At 41.8% G+C, this 21,742-nt stretch overlaps 1 protein-coding gene and 1 long non-coding RNA gene across 3 annotated transcripts in view; both read right to left on the reverse strand.

The window, feature by feature from the left end:
- The window catches only part of USP12 (ubiquitin specific peptidase 12), a 32,866-nt gene extending 25,347 nt beyond the window's left edge, over window positions 1-7,519 (reverse strand). The window contains exon 1 of one of the 2 annotated variants that reach the window (XM_032099483.1): window positions 7,342-7,519. In XM_032099483.1, coding sequence (XP_031955374.1) covers window positions 7,342-7,389 — 48 coding nt within the window. In that variant the 5' untranslated portion in view covers window positions 7,390-7,519. The remainder of the gene's footprint in view (window positions 1-7,341) is intronic. The other variant, XM_032099482.1, reaches the window with a different exon arrangement.
- Window positions 7,520-15,320: 7,801 nt separating this feature from the next.
- LOC116439654 lies at window positions 15,321-21,739 on the reverse strand. Its single transcript, XR_004238222.1, has 2 exons — window positions 21,388-21,739; window positions 15,321-21,012 (listed from the first exon to the last, which is right to left on the reverse strand). It is a non-coding gene; the product is annotated as an uncharacterized LOC116439654 (long non-coding RNA).
- Window positions 21,740-21,742: the final 3 nt, after the last annotated feature.

Consider the following 21,742-nt stretch of genomic DNA (forward strand, 5'->3'; position numbering starts at 1 on the left):
GTTTAGTTTTTCACTTGCTGAAACAATAATATTATTAAATGCCATTTCCATTTTTATTATTGCCTTTCCTCACAGCCTCAGAGGCCACACTGCTGCGGTGTTACATGTTGAACTAGTCCTCCTGAGACACACTAACAGCTGACACATGGATAGGATAACTGGAGCCAATCTGTGAAACAAATCAGTTGGTGCTTAGGATCTGACACACACACTTTGGGTTTCACAGCATTCTTGCCAGATTAGTTGTAGGCTGGTTTTGTGACTGAATACCAGCTGCAGCTGAACTGTGTTGTCTGATGTAGTTTCCTTCAAAAGCCATCTAATTTGTGCACTCTAAGAGTGCTCCCAAAATGCAAACCAAAGCATGGTAAACTGGTATGCCACCCTATATTAAAAATACTGTCTAAAAACATGTCAGCAAGCAGGCAAACAATTGCAGTTTTGAAGTGTCCTACCTTGTCATTACCATCCAACCTGGCAGGCAGAATTTCCCTTACAAAGGCTTGATTCATAACCAGCCTAACATGCTTGGAAGCTTACACTTTTTACTGGCACGGGAGAGGGGCTTTGATCTATCCCTTTCTAGAGTAAGTATCAGTTGATTGCTTTGTGGGTTATCTTTGCAGTAGTTTAACAGCTTTACCCTCTAGTTTGATTAAGTTGTAAACTTCCTGAGTAAAATCAAAATTTCACCTTTAAAACAAATTTCTTGTCAACTTACATTTGTCACCAACATCCTGAAGATCCATTTCTCCCTTCACACATGCACTATGCTAGATCCTTCCTTACAATGCCCTCCACCTCGCTCAAGAAAAGGAACAACACTGATTAAAGGTGGTTCATACAACTAAACCATGTTGCACGGGTGTATATATAAGCCAAATCTCTAAAACATGACCTTAGCTATAGGTAAATTAACAATACCACCACACAACACAGAACTATCACCTTTCCTAGTGACCAAAAGGCATTACAAGTAAAAGGGAAATTCAGTAATCAGGAAGAACAATGTTCCTGAACAAGTGTAAAATTAATGGAATTATCTATAATTTGCAAAAATAAATCTCAGTATAGAAGCACTCACTAGTGTTTTCACTCTTTTTTTTTCGCTATCCTTGTCTGCGCCACTAGTGAAGATATGGAGAATTTCACAGCCTAATGCACTAATTAATGCACTATGACTGAAGGAATCCTCTCTTAACGAAGAAATGCAGAATTCTGCTCTTCCAGTTATGTTTTATCAGAATACGTGAATTCATACTTTTCCATGTATTCATAGGAATCAGGATTAAGAGCAAAGAAAACAGCTATATTAAATCAGTTTATATTTGTTGCTTCAATTGCAACCAAGACTGAAATGCAATTATTTTGATACTGTTTCCAGCCAGGAAGCAGCATCGAAATACTAGTGTAATTAAATAATCCTTTTTGTTCATTTCTTTACAAATGAACATGCATTATTAATACATGAAATATTTGGATAGTTTCAGTTAATACTTTTTAAATACTTCCAAATAGTGTTATTTTACTAATTAATCAGTCTAAGACATATATATTCATATCATGTGCAGCTAAGACAAAAGATTTTTTGAGTATGAAGTAAAAACACCTCTGCCTGGGTAAGGAAAATTATACCAAATCACAAAATTAATTTCTCTTTGTATTTGGTATGTCTACCAAGCCAATCTTTTTGAGCCCCACTGAACATTCACAATGTATTTTCCTTCACAACTACATATAGTCACACTTCCTTGTGTATGACGGCGTATCCTTTTGAATACCCAAGTCAGAGACAAGTTAATATTTCAGAAAAATTACTACCTAAAATGCAGGGTGAGTGGGGAAAACACATTTGCTCAATCGTTGTTTTTGCTAAACTGCATCCTGTGATGTGTTTCACATGCTTTTATTAACCTACGTAATTCCAGTTTCAGAAAACAAATATATTGCTTTTATAACTTCCCATGCTCATGGAATCATAAAAAGAATTTAAGTTTATAAGAGGTGGTAAAAATGTGTTCCTATTCTGGTCTACTCATGTTAATACAACCTTCTGGTTTTACACTACAAAAAAGATCTAGATTTTTTTTTTCCCTCAGCTGAAAGATTAGGCACACCTTACTGAAATAAATAATTTGTTAAAAGCATTTAATTTTGGCAATCTTCCTAAGCTACAAAAACAAAAGTTACCCCTTCCACACGGCTTTTATACACCTCTTTCCCTCAAGAAATTTGAAGAGAAAAGCCCCTTTTGCCACATTTTTACAGAATCATTCGTATAAGTTTTAATGCAACTGAGTTGCTTCAGGAGCACATAACTGACCGATCTAAATATTCCAGTGTTGTCTAGTAACAGGATCAGGTGTTCACACTGACACAGCTAAAAATCCTGCTGCCAAGACTAGAGTCCAAATTCGTATTTCATTGTTTCTTTGAGCTTAGAACTTGCAAGATGAATATACACATGTACGCGTAAAAAGAAAATGGAACACTTACATAAATAAAATTATCCACCTAAATAATACGTCAACTAAATAATTCCCTGTGCTGGTATAAATACTGCTTTACAACTACGTAACTTCAAGAATTTTTTGTGTTTCATATTTGACAATTGTTTTATATTAGAGTCAAATTCCTACTTTGATGAAAATTGAAAACGAAATTGTCTAAATTAATTAGTATACTAAAAAGTGTCACAAACCCAGTAGTTTAAAGACCAAATAAAAACATTCATCTTTTATTACCATATTGTAGCATATTACAGCTACAAAAATGATGATGACAGATGTCACAACCATGCTTGAATCTTAGTATAATGTTTATCATGAAATAGTCTCCTGATAAGAACTCCAACAGACAAGTGAACCTCCACACTGTGGTGTAAACTCTTACCCCAGCTGCCTAACAAATACTTCTCCAAAATTTCCTGTGCTTGCAACAGAGCCACCACAACAGAACATGTCCCTGAGCACTCTGGTCCACGGAGCACGGCAGATTCAGGTCATGGTGCCAGAGTGAAATGCAGTGGCTGAGATGAGCAGCAGCGGCACATGTTCCTTCTTGCCAACCGTGCTACATGAGCAAGGTAGACAGCTGGATAAAGGAATGCCACAACACCACTGTTTCCTCTGTGTTACTTTAGTCCTTTCCTTCTCTGCTGGATTTTTCTGTCACCTCCTCTTTTGAAGCGGTTTTCCCATAACTTTTCTTTCCTTGCTGTTACTCAATTCTCCCTTCTTCCAGCATGGATCCTTTGTATACCTTCCTGCGGAATCTGTTAACCTGATCATCAATTAATGTTTAAGTATTACAATTCATGCCTCAGAGGAGACAGTGCAATTAGAAGGAACAGGAGTGAGTACCTCATAGCCATTTCTGGCTGGCTGTAGACTCTGGCAAACATCAATTTACATGAAGTGCAGATTTCACAATCAGGTTTGAAAATCCTATTGTAAACAAACAATTCCTGAAACAGTAAGAAAGCCCATAAATCCACACCTCTCCCACAGTTAGCTACAAATTTTTCCTGCAATTTAGAGTTTTTATAAAGCCTCTCTGCTGTGACACTCAAGGTAGGTGCACTGCAACCTTCCCTCAGCTGGGCACTTCCAGGGTCTGTTTCCTCTGTTAGGACGCCTTTCCCACACATGCTTGTTTGAACTCTAGTACCTCTGAAACATCTTCACCCTTGTGAAATGTGACTGAAATGGGCAAAAGGGTACTCATAACATAACTGCCCTTCAAGAGGAGGCAGGCAGGAAAAGGACAAGAGCCAGCCATTCAGCGTGACTCCACGTCTTAATCCTTTCAAAAACGAAACAAAAATTTGGATTGTAAGATAAGCAGAGGTCCTCATGCAGAACACACTGTTACATCACACAGTCAACATCTAACCACAAACTATCTATTTGATGTCAGTGCTGAGGGGTTGAAACCATCACTGAAGACGTTCAGTGACAGACTCTGTATGCAAGATGCTGAGCTGCCAGGCAGAGAAGGGAATACACAGACAAATACCCAGAACATGAAGATTTTGATGTCTAATGCTACAGCTCCTAGATTAGCATGGTTTTAAAATATCACACTTTTCCAGGTTGTGCCAACATCATCAACCACTTTCTACAAGAAACACTGAAAACAAGTACTACTACCATTACAACTTCCTTGTCTATGTCTGAGGCTGACATCTTTGAGGCTTTTCATAGCTTTTAAGCTACAAATGTAATTTCTATCTTCTCTTTGCTTCTGTGACTCAAAGACTTGATACCTTTCAACTGCTGGCAAGAGTTTCCTGGACTCTAGACAACAGAAGCAGAAGTACTAGATGCAATCTGTGAGTATAGCATGGGGCACATCTTCCTTGTAGTTAGCCTGGGTTACTTTATCCCTCCTCAGCCATGCATAAAAACCCCAAACAGTTCAGTCAGGTAAGACTCTGACTGCAGTTTTACTCATGGATGAGGGTAAAAGATCAAGTTCTACTTTTACTGCAAAGACATTAAAAATAATTTAAAAAAATAGACCACACAATTTTAACCTCATGCATTTTACAACAGGAACAGTGGCTAAACCACTCAAGGGCAAAGGTATTTCCAGTGCTTTTCCACAATCTCCAGCCTTGTCATTAAGACTTAGTACAGCACAAGGAAGCATGGGAATGGTGATATAGAGCAAAGAATTTTAAGGAAGTTGAAAGGCGACACAACACTAGGAAACATTACTACAGAAAGAGCTCTGTTAACATTAGTATGAACACTGGGGTGTAGATCAATGAACTAATGGAGCATACACAAAGGAACCAATCAACACAGACGGGATGTCCTCTTGGAAGACCATCCCCAAAAGGTACTACAGGTAAACTAAACATACTGGTTATCACTCTTCACTGTACCCACACAACGTGCCAGTACTGCAAAACATAATATACTGCTTTATAATATTCAGGGCTTGAACAACGAGGGTAAGATGCATAAAATATAAATGAGTCAGCAGAAGCAAAACTTGAATTCAGATTTAAAAAAAAGAAGTCGTGAAATGCAGAATTGCAATGGAAGAGCTTTTTCAAAATAGTTCTAGACTGCTCTTAGAGATTATAAGTGTACATGCATGCTAGGTTTGTGTAGGCACAAACTGTCTCTTGAAAAAAATGCCTGTTACTGGTTTTGTACTAAGTAATCATAAGAAGAGAAGTAACAGTCTGAGAGTTCTTGCAAGAGGCATGGGAAAAGGCAAGAAAAACTTGTGAGAATTCTTAGGTAGTTGTCTGGCACTTTATCAAAGTGTGTTGACACGATGTAAGCATTGCCAGAAAAAAAAATAGTATTACTCAGCAATTATAATCCTTCTCAATTTTGTAAAACATATGCTTAAACATAAGTATTTGACTCTTGTTAAAATTAAAAAGATCTGCCTCACCACAACCACACTTCTGAACAGCTCCACAGTAACTACCAAGTGCTCCCTCACACTATCTTTATGGATATACTTTTAAGCACCATCTTATATTAACTGCCGAAAAGCTTTTACAGCTGGTATCCTATGCTAGGTGTCCCATATCACAATACTATTAAAGCTCATGGATCAGAAAGGCCCAGCAAAAATCTTATGCCTGGAGTTTATCCACCTCAGCACACGTGACAATGATTGGACAGATAATATCGAACTGCCATCAGAATTTCAGCTTTATGGATACAGATACTTTAGTTAGTAATAAGAAGATTTTTAGTTGAAAAAATTGGTTTGGGATTGACCTAAATCTCAGTGACATAACATCATTTCTAATAAACATACACACAGAATAATCTTAAACTATCTGCTTGGCCAGTCCAGACCTAGGGTTTGTATGCAGTCCAGAAGCAGAGCAGTGAGGTCTGACACTTGACCCAAATCAAGAGGCCAGCACTGAATTTATGCTGACACAAAGGCCAGCGGCCAACTCTGGGTGAAAAGATGTCAGCTAGAATTGCAAGAAAAGGAGATCACCCCAGCTCAGGGATCAATCACACTGATTCCTCAACAACCTGCCTCCAGAGAATGGAAACTCCTCAAGTACATGGTACACGTCCTACAAATCTGGCCACAAAAAGATATCAGTATACAGCTGATAAATTCAAGAATTTATCAAGAATTTTATCAGACTCTTCTAATTCCAAACTGAAAGATGTCATCTCCCATGTCACAAAAAACATTATGCCAGTGACTAAACACCACCTGAGCAATCCCATCTATGGGCTTCCAGACATTCACTCAAAATTCTCATGGGCCACCTCTGAAATATCTGTTTGAGACATTAAAGCCTCTTTGCAGCAAGATTCATGAAAACCATAAATCAGTTTCCAATAATATGAAATGTAAGCACTTCCCACTGTTTGATGTTATGAGACATTGTAATAGCAACTCGGCAAATTAACAGAGTAGATGACAGAGTGCGTTCTTCCACTTAATAATCTCTTTCCTTCCCCCGTGGAAACGGATTTGGTAACAAGAACTTTCACATGGCCACGGAACAGGTACAAGAGAGCACAAATGCAAGACCTTCTGCTATGAACCATCAGCACACCTCTGCATGACAACCAGTAACTTCTACTGACTAAGGGATATTTCCTTCCTTAAATTCATCACTCCTCCATCAGCGAATCTACTGAGCCGCCCATCCCTCTTTAAAACAACCCGAGAGAGCCTTATCACATCTGTGCTTCTGCTTTTGGCTCTAATTCATCACGAGAGAGAGTAATGAGAAAGCAGTCACAGGGAGAAGCCTCCTACGGGACCAGGATCGATGCACACCAGTCAGATCACAAGGAGCGCGCCTGGCCGAGCCCATCGGGCGGGATGGGATGCCCGCACTTGTCGGGGTAACCCGGGGAGCACCGGCCCGCTGATGGGCGATTCCAGCCCCAGCTCAGGCGCGCTGCACTCGGAGGGAGAGCAGGGACGCTACGGAGTGTGTCGGGAGAAGGAGGGCGCTTCCAGAAACCCGACCGTAACCACCACACGCCCGCAGTAAGCAGCCCCGAGCTGGACGCGATGCCCCCGCTTTCGGCACACTTAGGGGAAGGCTGTGCTTGGTCACCCCGCGCTCCAGCCCCGTCCTCAGTCGGGACCGCGCTTCGCCGCCCGCCCAGCCCAACCCCCTCGGCGCCCGCATCCAGGTTGAGTCTCCCAAAGCCGATTAACTTCGCTCCGCTCCCGCCCGCCACCCACGGCAGCGCTCCCGCCCCGCGCCACGGACGCCGCCCCGCGCCCCCGCCCGGCCTCCCCCGCAGGCCGCCCCCCGCAGCCGCTGCCACCGCCCGCGTCCCCACCCCCGGGGAGCCGGCACAGCCCCAGCCCCTCACTCACCATGGTACAGATGGAGGCGATTTTGGAGACTGTCATTAGGATTTCCATCCGCCCAGCGCCATCTTCCGCCCAATCACAGCGCCGAGCCGAGCGGAGCCGGGCCGGGCCGGGCGGGAGCAGGAGGGGAAGGGAAGGGAGGGACGGAGCGAAGGAAGGCAGGCGGCGGGGGCAGCCCCCCGCCCCCGCCGGCGCGGGGCCCCCGCGGCCGGGCGCGCAGCTCCCACCGCCGCCACGCAGCCCCGCTCCCGCCGCCCGCGCCGCCGGCTCCCAGCGATCCCGCCCCGCCCGGCTCGGCGCGGCCCCGCCTCCCGCCGGGTCAGCGCCCGGCTCCCGCCCGCCCCTCCGCCTCTGCCCCGCCTCCCGCCCCGCCCGGGCCGGCCATGCTCGGCTGGCCGCGCCTGGCGCCGCGGGAGGGGTGGAGGGAGTGGTCAGGTCCCTTGGTGGCCCGGGCGTTTATGCAGAGTCATCGAATCGTCAGTGTTGGAAGGGACCTCTAAGATGTTCAAGTCCAACCGTCCACCCAGCACTACCACTGTGACCCCTAAACCACATCACCCAACGCCAGATCCAGACGCCTCTTAAAACACCTCCAGGGGTAGTGACGCCACCACTTCCTAGGACAACCTATTCCAATACTTGACCACAGAATCACAGGATGGATCAGGTTGGAAGGGACCACTGGAGGTCGTCTGGTCCAACATCCCTACCCAAGCAGAGCCATCCTGGAGCACATGGCAAAGGATTTGCATTCAGACACTTGTTGAATGTCTCCAGGAGGGAGACTCCACAACCTCTCTGAACAGGGCAGCCTATTCCAGTGTGTGGTCTTGCTCATATTCAAGCAAACTTCCTGTGCATCAGTTTCTGCCTGTTGTCTCTTGTCCTGTTACTGGGTACCACCAAGCAGAGCCTGGCTCCATCTTCTTGGCACTTCCTCTTTAGATACTTATGTACATTGATGAGGTCCCCTCTCACTCGTCTTTTCTTGAGGCTGAACAGGGCCAGCTCCATCAGCCTTCCCTCATAAGAGAGTTGCTCCAGTCCCTTAATCATCTTTGTTGCCTTCCTCTGGACCTGCTCCAGGAGCTCTATGTCTCTCTTGTACTGAGGAGCCCAGAACTGGACACAGCACTCCAGATACGGCCTCACCAGGGTTGAGTAGAGGGGAAGGATCACCTCCTCTTCTCTAGACTAAAAAGAGAGTAGTTGAAATCTAATGAGTAGGTGCTTGGTGAGCACTGGTAGTGGGAGACTTGGGGGTGAGGGGAGTTGGTGTGTGATGGCTTAATGCAAATACTGAGCGAAGTCCAGGGAAAGAGTTCCTGTGTGGCCCAGAGAGGTGAGGAGAGTGAATAGGCATAACTCACAGCTAAACAATAAAAGAAAATTATGGAATGGCATTAAGAAAACTTTTGCCTCCTATCAGCTCAGTCACTCATGCCAAGATAACTTCCAAGTGACTTCTCTCGTCGCAACAGCAGCTGTAAAAGCTGTCTCTCTGGGGTACCTCCCAGGAGGATGGGGATGTGGAAAGGCACGTGCCTATTAATTCCTGTCTTCTTTTTCCTGCCTTGGCTGTAGATGACCAACCCATTGGTTTCTGTGAGTCTGGGATTTGCATGCCCCCACCTCAGACATCTTGAAAAGTAAAGCTGATGTGTAGAGTAGTCATACCAAGTACTTGAGGGACCTACTTGAGAAAGAGCTTAATCATGTTGCTTGTCTGCAGACTGTAAGAGAAATCTGGATGACTTGTTCAAGATGTTGATACCTGCACTAAAGAAGCACAAAGCTAGCCAAGATATCTGCCACCCTGTCTTTTTTTTGTATATAAACAAAAATCTAGTAGATCAAGATGCATTATTATTAAAAACAATGCCAATGCACACAAGGTCTTGACCATAAATACATCCTTTCACTGTAAAAAATATATTTTAATATCTATAACATTAAATCATTACAATTTCTATGATCTTCAGAAGTAAATGTTCTTTAGCAACTAAGTTAATGGACTAGTAAATTTTCCTTCAGCTGAAACATAAAGAATATGACTTCAGAAAATATTATAAATTATGAACTCTACTGCAACCTGAAATATTCTGAAATACCATATAAAATCATTTTATATGATACCTGTCATCTAGAATTGTATATTTCAAAAGTATAGTACTTGGATGACTACATTCTGAAACTGTTGCCACAGAAACCATGGGGGAGGACAGCATCAGGGGAATGAGAAAGAATAGAAACAAAGTAGTGGATTGGCCATTTATGAGCAAAAAAAGCAAGAATGGGTATTTAGCAGGATAGAAGTGTCAAACCTTCAGATATCTAACAGTTCATCCACTGAAATACATTTGCTGCCAGAAACATCTCCAAAACAATTCCTTACACTATTAATCAGATCCACCACAACAGGTACTCCTCTATCATCCAGGGAAGACCAAATCTTCAAAACATGACAGGAGAAAAATAAGGCAATGTGCTGTCTCCCTGAAGCAGAAAAGCATGAAAAGCAACTGCACTATTGCAGAAGCTGATACCATTATCTGGGAGGTAATTCAGTTTGGAACCAATTATGTGGCATCAAGTAGAACCGTACGGGCCAGAGAATACGGCAGGAAATTTTGAAAGGCACACAACCGGAAAGTCAGAGATTGCCTAGAAGTTTCTTCCTGCTCATAAATTAGAGAAAGAAGGTAAAATATACTTGTTTTGAAATGCTCTTTCTGTCTCTAGTTCCAAGGCAAAAATTCAATCATTCTGGAATATTGGACTACATTTTAAAAAGTGGGGAGAATATATGGCTGTGCTGGCCTGTATCTGGCAGATGTGGGTAATCGTGGCTAGAGATTAAGCAGAGCAGCTGGGAAGACGCTAAATTAGTAACATACAGAGAGACTGGTTTTGTTCCAAAATGCTGTGTAAACTGAGTTGCTGTGTTTTAAGCAAACTGGACTCAGGCCACATAGAATGAGGGGAAATACAGAAACACTTTCTATACTATCAGCCATTAAACTAGAGTAAAATATGAGGAAATGAGGGATAGAATTGAAAATTATCCCTTAATTGTCATCATCAAGCCCTTTGGGGCAATTGGAATTACTCAAAAATTAAGTATATTTGATGAGCTAAGGAAAAATAGGGTGGGTAGACCAGGACTGTACATATGTTTGTGTATGCTTGAGGCTACAGAGTTTTGAAAACAGAATGACTGTAATTCATAAACAGCAGCATGGTAAGTGACCTGGTCTGAGAAAAGGTATCAGTCATGTCTTCTATTGCTGGGAAGAGACAAGATCCACTGACAAAAGGCAACCAGAGCATCTTTGCCAACTGGCTAGCCAATTTGCTGAGGAGAACTTTAATAACAAATAAGGAAGTTTCTTGATCACAAACCCTGGAGTTTGGGGTAATTTTAGCCTGTCTGATATCTGCTGCAAGTATAACACATTAGGATGCAAGCAATCAAGGAGATTTCTGGAAGGCATCAAGGATAACTTCTTGATCGTGGCTGAGCCAACCAGGAGTGTTTCACAGCTGGATCTGGTCTTCACTAACAAGAAAGAACTAGGGGATGTAGTAATCGAACCCTTGGTTATCAAAGCCTGAGCTATAGTGACTGAGGAGTGGAGTACATGAGCCTCTGCGGTCTGAGGAAGGAGAGTAGGAGATTACCAGCCCTGGATTTAGAGGATCAGACAAGTTTGTTCAGGAAACTGGTAGGTGGGATGCACTGAACAGCAGCACTGAAGGGTAAAGTTACTCAGAAAAGCTGGCAGGAGAGTGCCAGGATCCTATCAGTGGGAAAAACAGAGGTATTACTGAGAAAGCAAAATTGATATGCTGTCAAGATAGAGTAGCTAAATGAGAAATTAAATTCAGTCTGGGGTTATCGTAAGATCTGCATTGTTTGGTAAATTCATCCCATTCAGTTACAGTATATTTCAATATATACTCAAGTAGAGTTACTTAAAAATACAGTGAGCAGGTCATGTCTGCAGAGATGAGGGGCTTTGTTGTGGAGAGCGGTGACTGAAAAGAAATTTAGAGTGGTCAGGGACCAGTCTAATGCTATGGTATAAGCAAATAAGGGAATCCTTGCATATATAACAAGGGAACCAGAGATGGGGCAAGCAGGAAGGGACATAATTTCCCCTTTAGATATGGCACTGAACAGATTTTTGTGGTAATAGTGCACTAACCTCTGGTGTCCTTGTTGTCAAAAGAATGCTGAGAAATTACTTGAGGCAGGAGAAAATTCTTTGTATGGAGAGACTTAAAGAGCACAATCTTCTTGGCTTTTCAAACAGACTGGAAGGTGGCTACAGTGATCTTTAATCTTGCACAGTGAGAGGCATAACAAGATAAATACCTATAAACTGAAAGGAAACAAATTTTAATTATAAATGGCACACATTTTTTAACAGTGGAAGACATTAATGGTTGGAATATGCTGCCAAGAGAAATGCCACCTACAGTATCTCCTAAGGGCTTCACTAAAGAATGGATTATTTTCTTACAGAGGTACATTAGTTGAACAGATACAATTATTTCCTTGCCCTGAAAATGTCTCGGAGCATATACTTGTTATTGCATAACATCTGTACTACCACAACATCTAAGACTACAAGTCAGAAGCCACAGTGCTTTGCCTCCTCAGTCAATATGTGAGACACTAAGAGAAAACCCCATTCTATCTTCTGAAGGACTTACATTCCGAATGTACAGAGACACAAAGAAGCAAAGAGAAAATATAACAAGGGTAAACTGCTGCTGCTTAACCTGTGCCTCTCCTTGTTTCATAATCTTGTGGTTTGGCAAGCACCCGGCTTACTCTAGGGTGTGTGAGTAGGCTGGCTTCAGAAATTGAAGAGTAGGCATGGCACAGGTGTGTTTGTGCCTGTATCATCTATCTGTGACTATAGATGGTTTTGCTGAATCTGGGGGATGTCAGGTTTTCATTAATGTTGCTTGACAACAGAATTGGTCCCACAAGTCTATTTAGCCCTCCACTAACCAGTCAAACCACCAGCTGGTTGGACTATTGCTGCATTACCTGAATGCAAACATACCACACCTGTTCTTGGACTTGTACAGTGTGACTGCAAGAGCATACTATAATAGGATAAATCAGGTTGAATGGGACCTCTGGAGGTCTCCAGTCCAACCTTCTGCTCATAGCACAGTCAGATCTGAGGCCAGAGCAGGTTGCTTTGTGTCCCACTTAGGGACACGGGTTAGTGTGGACTTGGCAATGCTGGCTAAACGCTTGGACTTGATTTTAAGGGTCTTTTTCCAGCCTAAATGGTTCTATGATTCTATATACCTCCACTTGTTCCAGACACTCTTAAATCTGGATCCAGACTGAATAGTGGGGGTGGAGGGGAGGCGGTTTTGTCCGTGCAAGAAAGCCATCTGAATTCACCATCTGTATTTTTATTGACACATGTCCCAGTGAAGGCCATCCACCATTCTCATGATAGATTAACCAGCCTTACTATGGAAATGCACCTTACTTTGTGGTCAATGGGCATTCCAGGATTTGTGCTATGAGGCAGTAGAGGGTAAGACATAAAAGAAATTTTCCCCAACTTGTATCTCATAATTCCAAGAAAACCTGATGCTGCATAAATTATACAGAACTGGACTCTTAACATGTTATGAAAATTGAAACTGGATCCTTCTGGGGAACTGAAGAGACAACAGGAAATATATTTGGAAAATAATATTATCAAACCACCTTGGACTAACTGACAGCTAGTGAAACATCTATATTAGTAAATTATTTTTGTAAATTACATTGAGGGTACATTTTCAGAAAATACAACTATTTACATAACAGTTGTGCATGCTCTCTGGGAGCCATACAGGGGTGGTGCTGAACTACCTGATGTGGGAGGATCTGAGCAAGTAGTTAAACAAGTGATGCATTTTATGCATAGGTTCAAAAGCGTAAGTTGTCTTAGTTGTAATCATAAGCAATATATTAATAAATTATCTCAGGAAAGCATATAAAGTGTACACATTGTGATGTATAATTGTACTATAGATAAATATTATTTTATTTCTTAGCTGTTTTTATCAGTAGATCTCATAATATTTTACAAAGAGATGTGAGAAATAACTATTATTAGACCAAATCTGTTAAGAAAATGGATTAGACAAGAGTTCTCTGGCAGGGTAAAATTTGCTTATGATGTTTTTTCCCTTACATTCATTTTAGAAGATCAAAGCTTTCCTCAGTAAAGGTGTTGAGTTTTGTTGGGGTTTTGTTGGTTTGTGTTTTTGGTGGTTTTGGTTTGTTCTACTTTTTTCTTATTAAGCAGAGGGCAGTATTTGTTTCTTGCAGAGTTCTCACATGGAGATATTTTGATACTTTGATATTCACAGCTCAGCTGATACTGGGCGTCTTGCCATATATGTATAGCTGGCAAACAATTAATCTGCTATACAAAGGATAACCAGCATCTGAGAAGTTAAAAGGGAAAATAAAAAATGTTATGTTACTAAACGGAATGAAAATTTCTACACAAAATATACATCAGTTAAGAGAGATGTCCAATGGACTGTAAAATGTAAGAATTTAGTTGTGTTGAAAATAACAGAGATTTCTAAACTGTTATCACTGTTTGAGTCTTTAGACTTCTAAAAGAAGGTGGAATTCTAACTGAAAATAAAGTTCCAATTCATAGAAAAAGAGTCCATTTATAAAATGGTAACTCTTTGGAAAGATGTTACTGTATTCTGCAAGAGAAGTGTGTATAGCTTGGGTCTTGGTGATCTTGATATAAAAGGACATGGGCTAGGCACAAAAAAAGAACTGTGCGCTTTTTTACACTGTTCTGAACAGAATCTTTTGGATAAGTAGGGCCACAGGTATATTTAAAAAGAAGGAGGGGTTAATATTGTAATGAAATGCTTTCAATAACAGAAACTTGTTAAAAATTAATGGCTTTGATCTTTGACCCAGGCACTTGAGATGCCATTGTTTCAGTAACTCCAGCTTCTCCTTAGTCTGAAACTTTGTGAGTCAGTGACAGTGTCTAACACTAACTTGGAAAATCCATTATTAGAGGTAAGAAGTGCAAGATGCTTCCTCAGTCTCTGTGTTCTCTACCAGAATACCAAGCAACACTTCCCGTTGCAGTCAGCAAGGTTTTATTTTTGTGATCTGCGCAGCAGTTCCCCAAAAGCAAGATTAGCTATCATGGAATAACAACAGTGACGCACAATCTGACAACAGGCAGCCTCCAGGTGAAGAGTTTGTATCGTTACAGTCTCCCCCACTAATCAGTTCTCTACAGTACCAAGATATAAGGGAAGCTAAGGAGGAATATGTAAACCAGCATGGAGATAGATATGCAGTAGAAAAAAATATCCAATAAGAGGTAGAAAAAAATACTGGAAACTGCTTTGGGGAGAGAATAAATTTGTTAAAGAGCATTTACTGTTAATGGCCTGTGTCTTTCATGACACTAACAGGTGGTGAATTACTTTTGTTTTAATTGAGACATATGTCACAGCAATATCTTGTCCTTCCGCTGATTTAAAGCTATTGTTCAAGTCCTTGTTGCAATCAGTTCTCAAACAATGCTCTCTTTGTCAGCAATACAGAAGTAGAATGATTTTGATTTCTTCTCTTGCAAGATTTATACCCTGGAGAATCCACAGTTGCCCTCTGTACTTGCAGATGGTCAGTTAAATACTTCCATCTGGTTATACTTAGTTTTTTCTAAAAACAAAGCTAAATAAAAGCCCACAAACAAACAAAACAAAAAAGAAAGGAAAAAAAACCAAACGAAGAAAAAATCCAAACCCACCAACCAACAACAAGTTATTGCACGAGCAGCAGAACTAATAAAGCTCCATTTCGTAGAGTTTGTGCCCTGTGTCTTTATACTGCAGTAATCCAAGCATCACCTCTTTGTCCCGTGTGGTCTCATCTCCTCCTTCCATTTCCTCTGCAAGTTCATTTCCTTCTCTCTCCCTGCAGCACTTAGTGCCATTTGCCCTGGGGGATTTTTTCCTTGTTTTGTCCCTTCAGCTGCCTCTCTCCCTTGGATAAGTTGCAGCTACCTTGGAGCAGCTCATATGCTGATTAGGTCACATTGCTATTTTGCTTATTCCATGAAGGACTCCACAGCATTTCACAAATATTAATTAGTTGATCCTTGACAATAACCCTGCTCCATATATAGTGCTATTATTCCTATTACACAGATGGGAAAGTTGGTCCAGTTTATCCTCGTTTGGTCAAAGTTTGGTCAAGTTTATCCTTTGCTAATTCTCTGTTTCACTTCTCCTTGACTGACCATTAATTTGTTCTTTTCTGGCTGCAGTTTTTGTTCAGAGCAGCTGTTGTTGTCTCATTGACAGGCGTTGTCAGAGTGTAGCCAACTCTCATTATTTTATCGCAAGCCTTGTGATATTTGATAGCTCCCTTGCAACCACAGTTCTTGGGTTCAGGTGATGAGGATTACTTGAGAAATTCACCTTATTATAACAAGTTTATGGCTCAATAAGCTAGAAAGCTGAAAAATGACGGCAGGACTGATAATGTTCAAAACAGGGTGAAAATAAAAGCACGTGTACTTTTTAAACATACAACTGTTAAAAGGCATTTGTACCTTGTGATGTCAAGGGCTCTGTCTCAGGTTCATAATTTAAGATACTGGTATGTGTAAGACTGCAGAAGCTACAGTCCATTTCCCACTTTGGAAAGGAGGCAGAAAGCCAATCACTCAGTGAAGGCTAACATTTTCTGACCACAGCTTCAAACTCTGCTAAAGCACCTAGGAAAGAATATGTAAGTGGAATTATAAACACGTGTGAAGTGCTCTAATGCAGATAACAGTGAGCTTTTCACTCTTGTAGTTTCTGGATGTGATTCTTCCTTCCTTTTTTTTCTTTCAAGAAGATGCTATGAAAGCAGGATAGGATTTTCTTTTGGCATCCGGAAGGTATTTGGAACTAGGTTCAAGACAATAATGTTTACCGAAAGATTGTTACCATGAGTTTGCAATAACTCTGGTTACTTCATGCATTATTAAAAAGAGCATTTTGTAGCCCTATTAAAATAGTAAACATTCTACTTTGTCTTTAGGCATTCATACAGAAAAACAAATTTAATCTGGCATAGTTGGAAGATAAATTTAAATTTGTGCTTACTGGAGTTCAGCTAACACTAAGTAAAAACCATTTCTTTACCTGAAACTAGCAATATTTTATATAGACCTTTCCTCCCAGCAAGGTTCTTTGCCATTTTATAAGTAATTAAAAACAATTATGTTAATAGCTGTGATCAGAACAATTAATGAAAAATGCAAATGGCTACTCCAGATGCCAATACGCTAATAGAATGCCATAGAGTATTTATAGAATAGAAAATTATTCCACCCACATTTTCACTATGTGCTATTACATCCATCAGATGTAATAACTGTAACACCTTTTTTTGTTGATGATTGTGATCATCTTCAGTAATAGCAGAAAGCATCTCAGAAGTAATGGGTGCACAGTAAGCAAGTTAACAGGGACTGTTGTGTATAAATTGGAACACTGATAATCAAGAGAGGTGTGTGGGAGGTAGGGGCAAATGCACAGAGCCTGCTAAGTGTGTGGAGGCTTCAAGAGCATGGAGTATTTAGCTTGGTAAAATGAAAGTGTAAAGGAGATATTCTGTGCAAATAATTACAGAAAAAGGGCAAGCATCATTGTTCTTCCAGCTAGAAGTACACTAAGGTCAGACATAAACAAAAGAGAAAATAGCATCCTAATCATTAAGCCAGTTCTTAAACTGTAGTTAGTAACTCCCAAGAGGGCTAGCAAAGGGCTCAAGGTTGGAATGTGAAAGATCAGATTTTTAATCATATATTTCAATATTAATTCTATATGTACGTTCAGTACATTATCAAAAGAAAATCCGCACAAAAATCCCCACATTATGCAGATTTACTACTGGCAGCAGCTGAGTTCCTCCATGACAAAGGAGCAGAATTATGTGTAATTATCAGCTGTATCAGTGTAGGAGTGGCTAATCACCTTTAGCCAAAACAAGTAAATGTACAGTGAAGCTGATGGTGACAATATAAGGAGTTGCTTGTGCCTGGGTAACTGGTTTGGACTCAGGAGAGGTTACACAGAGACAAAAATGTGGTAACACAAGAAGTTTGAGAAAACACTGAATGGTGATACCAGCTGAATAACTGAATACTGGATACATTGAATAATAAAACCAGTTGATTGAGAAGTTGCTCTGTTAGTAAGGGAAGAAAGGGACCGTAATTTCTTTTGAAATGAAGTCTGATAAATCTGAAGTTTGATAATTGTATTATTTGGTATTTTTAAGAAGATGGTCATAGTTACAAAACAGCTTCCTTGGAAGTTCCTGATGATTTCTGTAGGGGCAGTAGTGCAGTATTCACTGACATAAAAAGTAGAATGCCATGTTAATCAAATAAGCAGCTGAATGACAGAATTTGTTCAGTATTTCAGATTTCATGTTGCAGTCTAATGATGGAAAAAAGGCCATTTGTTTCAGTCCAGTGTCAATCCACTTGCATCAAGGAACACTTTGAATTGGCAACAAATCTATAAGTACCATAACTGTAATGAAAATTTCCACCTATGTGTGACATGCTGAGCCCCATCACAATTCTTAGTCTATAGAGTTTTTGTCTTTTCATTTCTCTCAAAGGCAGGCTGCCGTTTTTCCCATTCCTTTCCCCATGATATGCCTCACTGGCAATGCATCTCAGTACAGTCACCTGTACTGGCACTTCAGCAATTCCACAGTGAGCCCTTCAAAGAAGTTTGTCTGCACTGTCATTTTTGGAAGGTGATTGGTTGCTTAGACACTAATTTGATTGACTTTAACTCCCCTGGAACTAGGCTCAGGCTTGTATTTTCAGAAGGGGTTTTGTGGATAAAGAGATGAACTAACTACAGAAATAAAAAGGTTGGTTGTTAGGGCTAAAATCACGGGGTAGCTGAAGAGACCATAAAAGGGGACAGAAGCATGACTCTGAGATGTCATGTAACATGATCCTTTTGGAAGGAATAAACAAGGGAGTAACTGGGTCAACTGAGGAGGTAACACAGATTACTTTGGTCCGTAACTTTTCGATCAAAAGCGCAGTGTAGATGCTGTGGATGGGGTAACCAATTAACTTCACAATCTTGATTTTCAATTTAGGCTCTTGGATTTGCAATGCTATCACAAAAGGAACTGGAGATTTTAATCCTCTTTAACATCTATTTTCAGTTATTTGTTAAAATTTTGCTCCAGTCCTCATCAGCTTTTTTTCTTTTCATGTAATGAATGCATTATGTGAGACACAGGAGACCTACACCCTACTGAAGGGGAATATTTTTCATTTTTCACCTCAAAGCCCTTTACAAACTCTCATTAATTTAAATTCCTTCCACACCCCTGCTGAATAACCCAACACAAATGGAATGTCACACTCAAGATCCCTCTGTGTATCACTTGGTCCGCTGAGCATAGGAGCAAGCCAGATCCCACTGTGCATTAAAAGTTCAGTGAAGGATTCCTGGCAACCCCATGTGCAGAATCATCACAGCACATTTATTCTTTACAGAGAGCCATCATCCAGACAGATGCTGCAGAGAAATGTCAGAAACAAAACACGGCTCTCCCAGGGAAGATACCAGGATCCTGACTGTGGGAGCTTGGGGACTGAAAATGGTTGGGGTTTGGCATGGTATTTTCCACTCTGAAAAACAAAGTGATGTTTATCTGTTCTCCACTCCTCTGACTTCTAATGAGCCCTCCCTTTCAAGCTCCCTTCCCCAGCAACTTTTGCATTGGTTCCCACTGAAGCTGTTTTCCCTGTCTTGCTTTACCTCCAAGCCAGGCAAAGTGGGAAGGAAACAAATAGTCTAGCATGGTGTAGAAAGATTTCCAGAGTACATCAGTGGGTGGAGTACCAGTCTGGGACCTTCATGGTGTTTTGGATCTTCGTGTTAAGCTGTGCATTGCTACTTGTGTTCACCCACCTTGAGTACCTGGTGTTTCTGGAGCAGAACCAGATGTGGTGCTTGCCCTACAGCCTAGGAGAAATTGGAGTCTGGGTCCTACAACTTGCAGTTTGATCAGGGAAAAGCAGTTTAGGCTGGCTTTTTGAGAGGACAGAGCAGGGCAGTAAGGGGAGCACATGCAGTCTGAAATGCAGAGCTGCAGGTCTCCCCCACATCTGCTTGGCTTTTAGCTCCAGTTTCCAAACCAGAAATCACCCCACAAATTGTGCACCTTTATCTGCTGGAGACAGCCATTATTAAGAAATCCTTTTGTGAGCAACTTGCAAAGGCTCTACAACCTTTAACTGCTCATCAGGTCTCAGTTTTGGAAAATCATGTATCAAATGTTGTGAGGTAGGATGGACTTCTGCATCAGGCTCAGCATGCCTAAGGAATGATTCAATGGAGACAAACTGTGAAACATGATTGCTTTGAAATGTGGAGCTAAAGAAGGATCGTGGGAATGTGCTAATCAAGGTAAATTTATGAATAAAAACATTACTGAAATTTTGAATCAACCTGTCATGTGATTTATTCAGGAAAAAATATGTACCAAATTCCGCATGTGTTACTTGGCCACAAATAGAGCAGAGTTCAAGTAAGTTCACAGCTACCACTCCCTTATGAATGACACTTTCCATATGTGTTTCCATATGTGTTCTGTATGTGGACATGGGTTTCAACACGTGGTGTTTCTTCCCCATTCCTTCCAGGTTGATGCAGAGATTTGCCCTCCATGTAAATCACTGGTAAGATTAAGGCATTCAGCTCACTCACTGTAAATGCCTAGCTTCCTTCATCCAATAATGCCTTTTAGGATTTGGCTTCCTGTCTTTACTTTGGTTGATATCCTCTCTGAAATCTGTTGCCAATGCACTTCCTTATCTAAGAGCTGTTCAGGCTTGTAATGATGCTCATGCTTGGAAAAGTTTCATGGTACCTAGGCTGAATGCATATTAAATTATATAGATTTTTCTCTGCATATATATCAGGCACTGTAAATTCTAGATTTTTCATGGTGACAGGATGGAGTACAGACACATTTTTCTAAATGTAACACTTTACTCCAAAAGATTTCATGTGGAGACGGGGCCTGTCTGTCAGAACATGTCCTGCCAAGTAGCTCTGCAAGCAGAACCTGATAGTGTATTTAATCCTCCATATCCATTCTTGTGATCCATAAATATTAAACTTGCTTTAAAGTGATGACTGAAAGGGCTTGAGTTTTGCAAGACAACATTAGTACAACTGTGAAGTTAGTCAGAGGATCAAGTATGTTTTTATACGCTGCTTTAAGTAATCATCCCTCCCCTAAATTAAATAAGTGCTTCGTTCATTCAAAACGAAAATTTCTGCAGTAGGGCAACTCCTCGCTGAGACAAGTTTTGAACTGTTCCTGCATGTTTAGCTTGGAGGAAGGAGGCCCTCTCTTGACTCACTGCAATCAGCTTCCCATGGCGATTCCTGTCTGCTCCGGTACTGGAGATGCACAAACACACTGAGTCACTCTGCCAGCTCGGGAACCCGCTCACCATTCCCTTCGTTCTCAGGCACCTCGCAGCCGATGCAACCTGTGGCACTGTAAGGACTCCTCGTAGACAATCCGCGCTTTATTTATCTGGGGGAAATCTCTGGCACACAAATTGGAGATTATGGCATCATAATACGAAGAAACCCCAAACCTGCGCAGCCTCTTCGCCTGTGGTGTTGGCATGCTTCTCCCACCCCGCTTCCCTGCCCGGGAATCCGGGATCGCCGGTCGGGCAGCCGTGACTGACACAGCAGCGGCAGCAGGCTCACACTGCCGCGAATTTAAATGTTGGTGCACTACTTTAATGTCGTAAAACATCCTGCTGGCTGCTTATGTTTCACATTTCCAAACTCAACTCCTTACGGATGGCGGGCCAGCTGCTCGCCGCAGGACTGGCTCCTCGGGATCCCTGACGGACACCTGGCTCGCCTTCCCTCCCCGGCATCCCCGCTGCCAAACCCCTCCCGCCGCACCTCACAGAACCGCAGAGCGGCTCACGTTGGGAGGGACCACCGGGGGCATCTGGTCCAACCTCCCTGCTCAGACAGGGCCATCCCAGAGCACACGGCACGGGGTTGTGTCCAGACGGTTCTTCAATGTTTCCAGTTGGGGAGACTCCACAGCCTCTCTGGGCAGCCTGTTCCAGTGCGTGGTCACTGCACAGTGAAGAAGTTCTTCCTCATGTTCAGCTGGAACTTCTTGTGCATCGGTTTCTGCCCGTTGCCACGAAACCACATGCACAGCCGTGGAACCCCCGGTGTTTGTCCCTGCTTTAGCCAAAGGGTCAGACTTGTGCCGCTGCTGTTTTTCGGGATCAGCCTCCCGGGG

Source organism: Corvus moneduloides, chromosome 2 (assembly GCF_009650955.1).
Source record: "Corvus moneduloides isolate bCorMon1 chromosome 2, bCorMon1.pri, whole genome shotgun sequence".
Classification (NCBI taxonomy): Eukaryota; Metazoa; Chordata; class Aves; order Passeriformes; family Corvidae; genus Corvus; species Corvus moneduloides.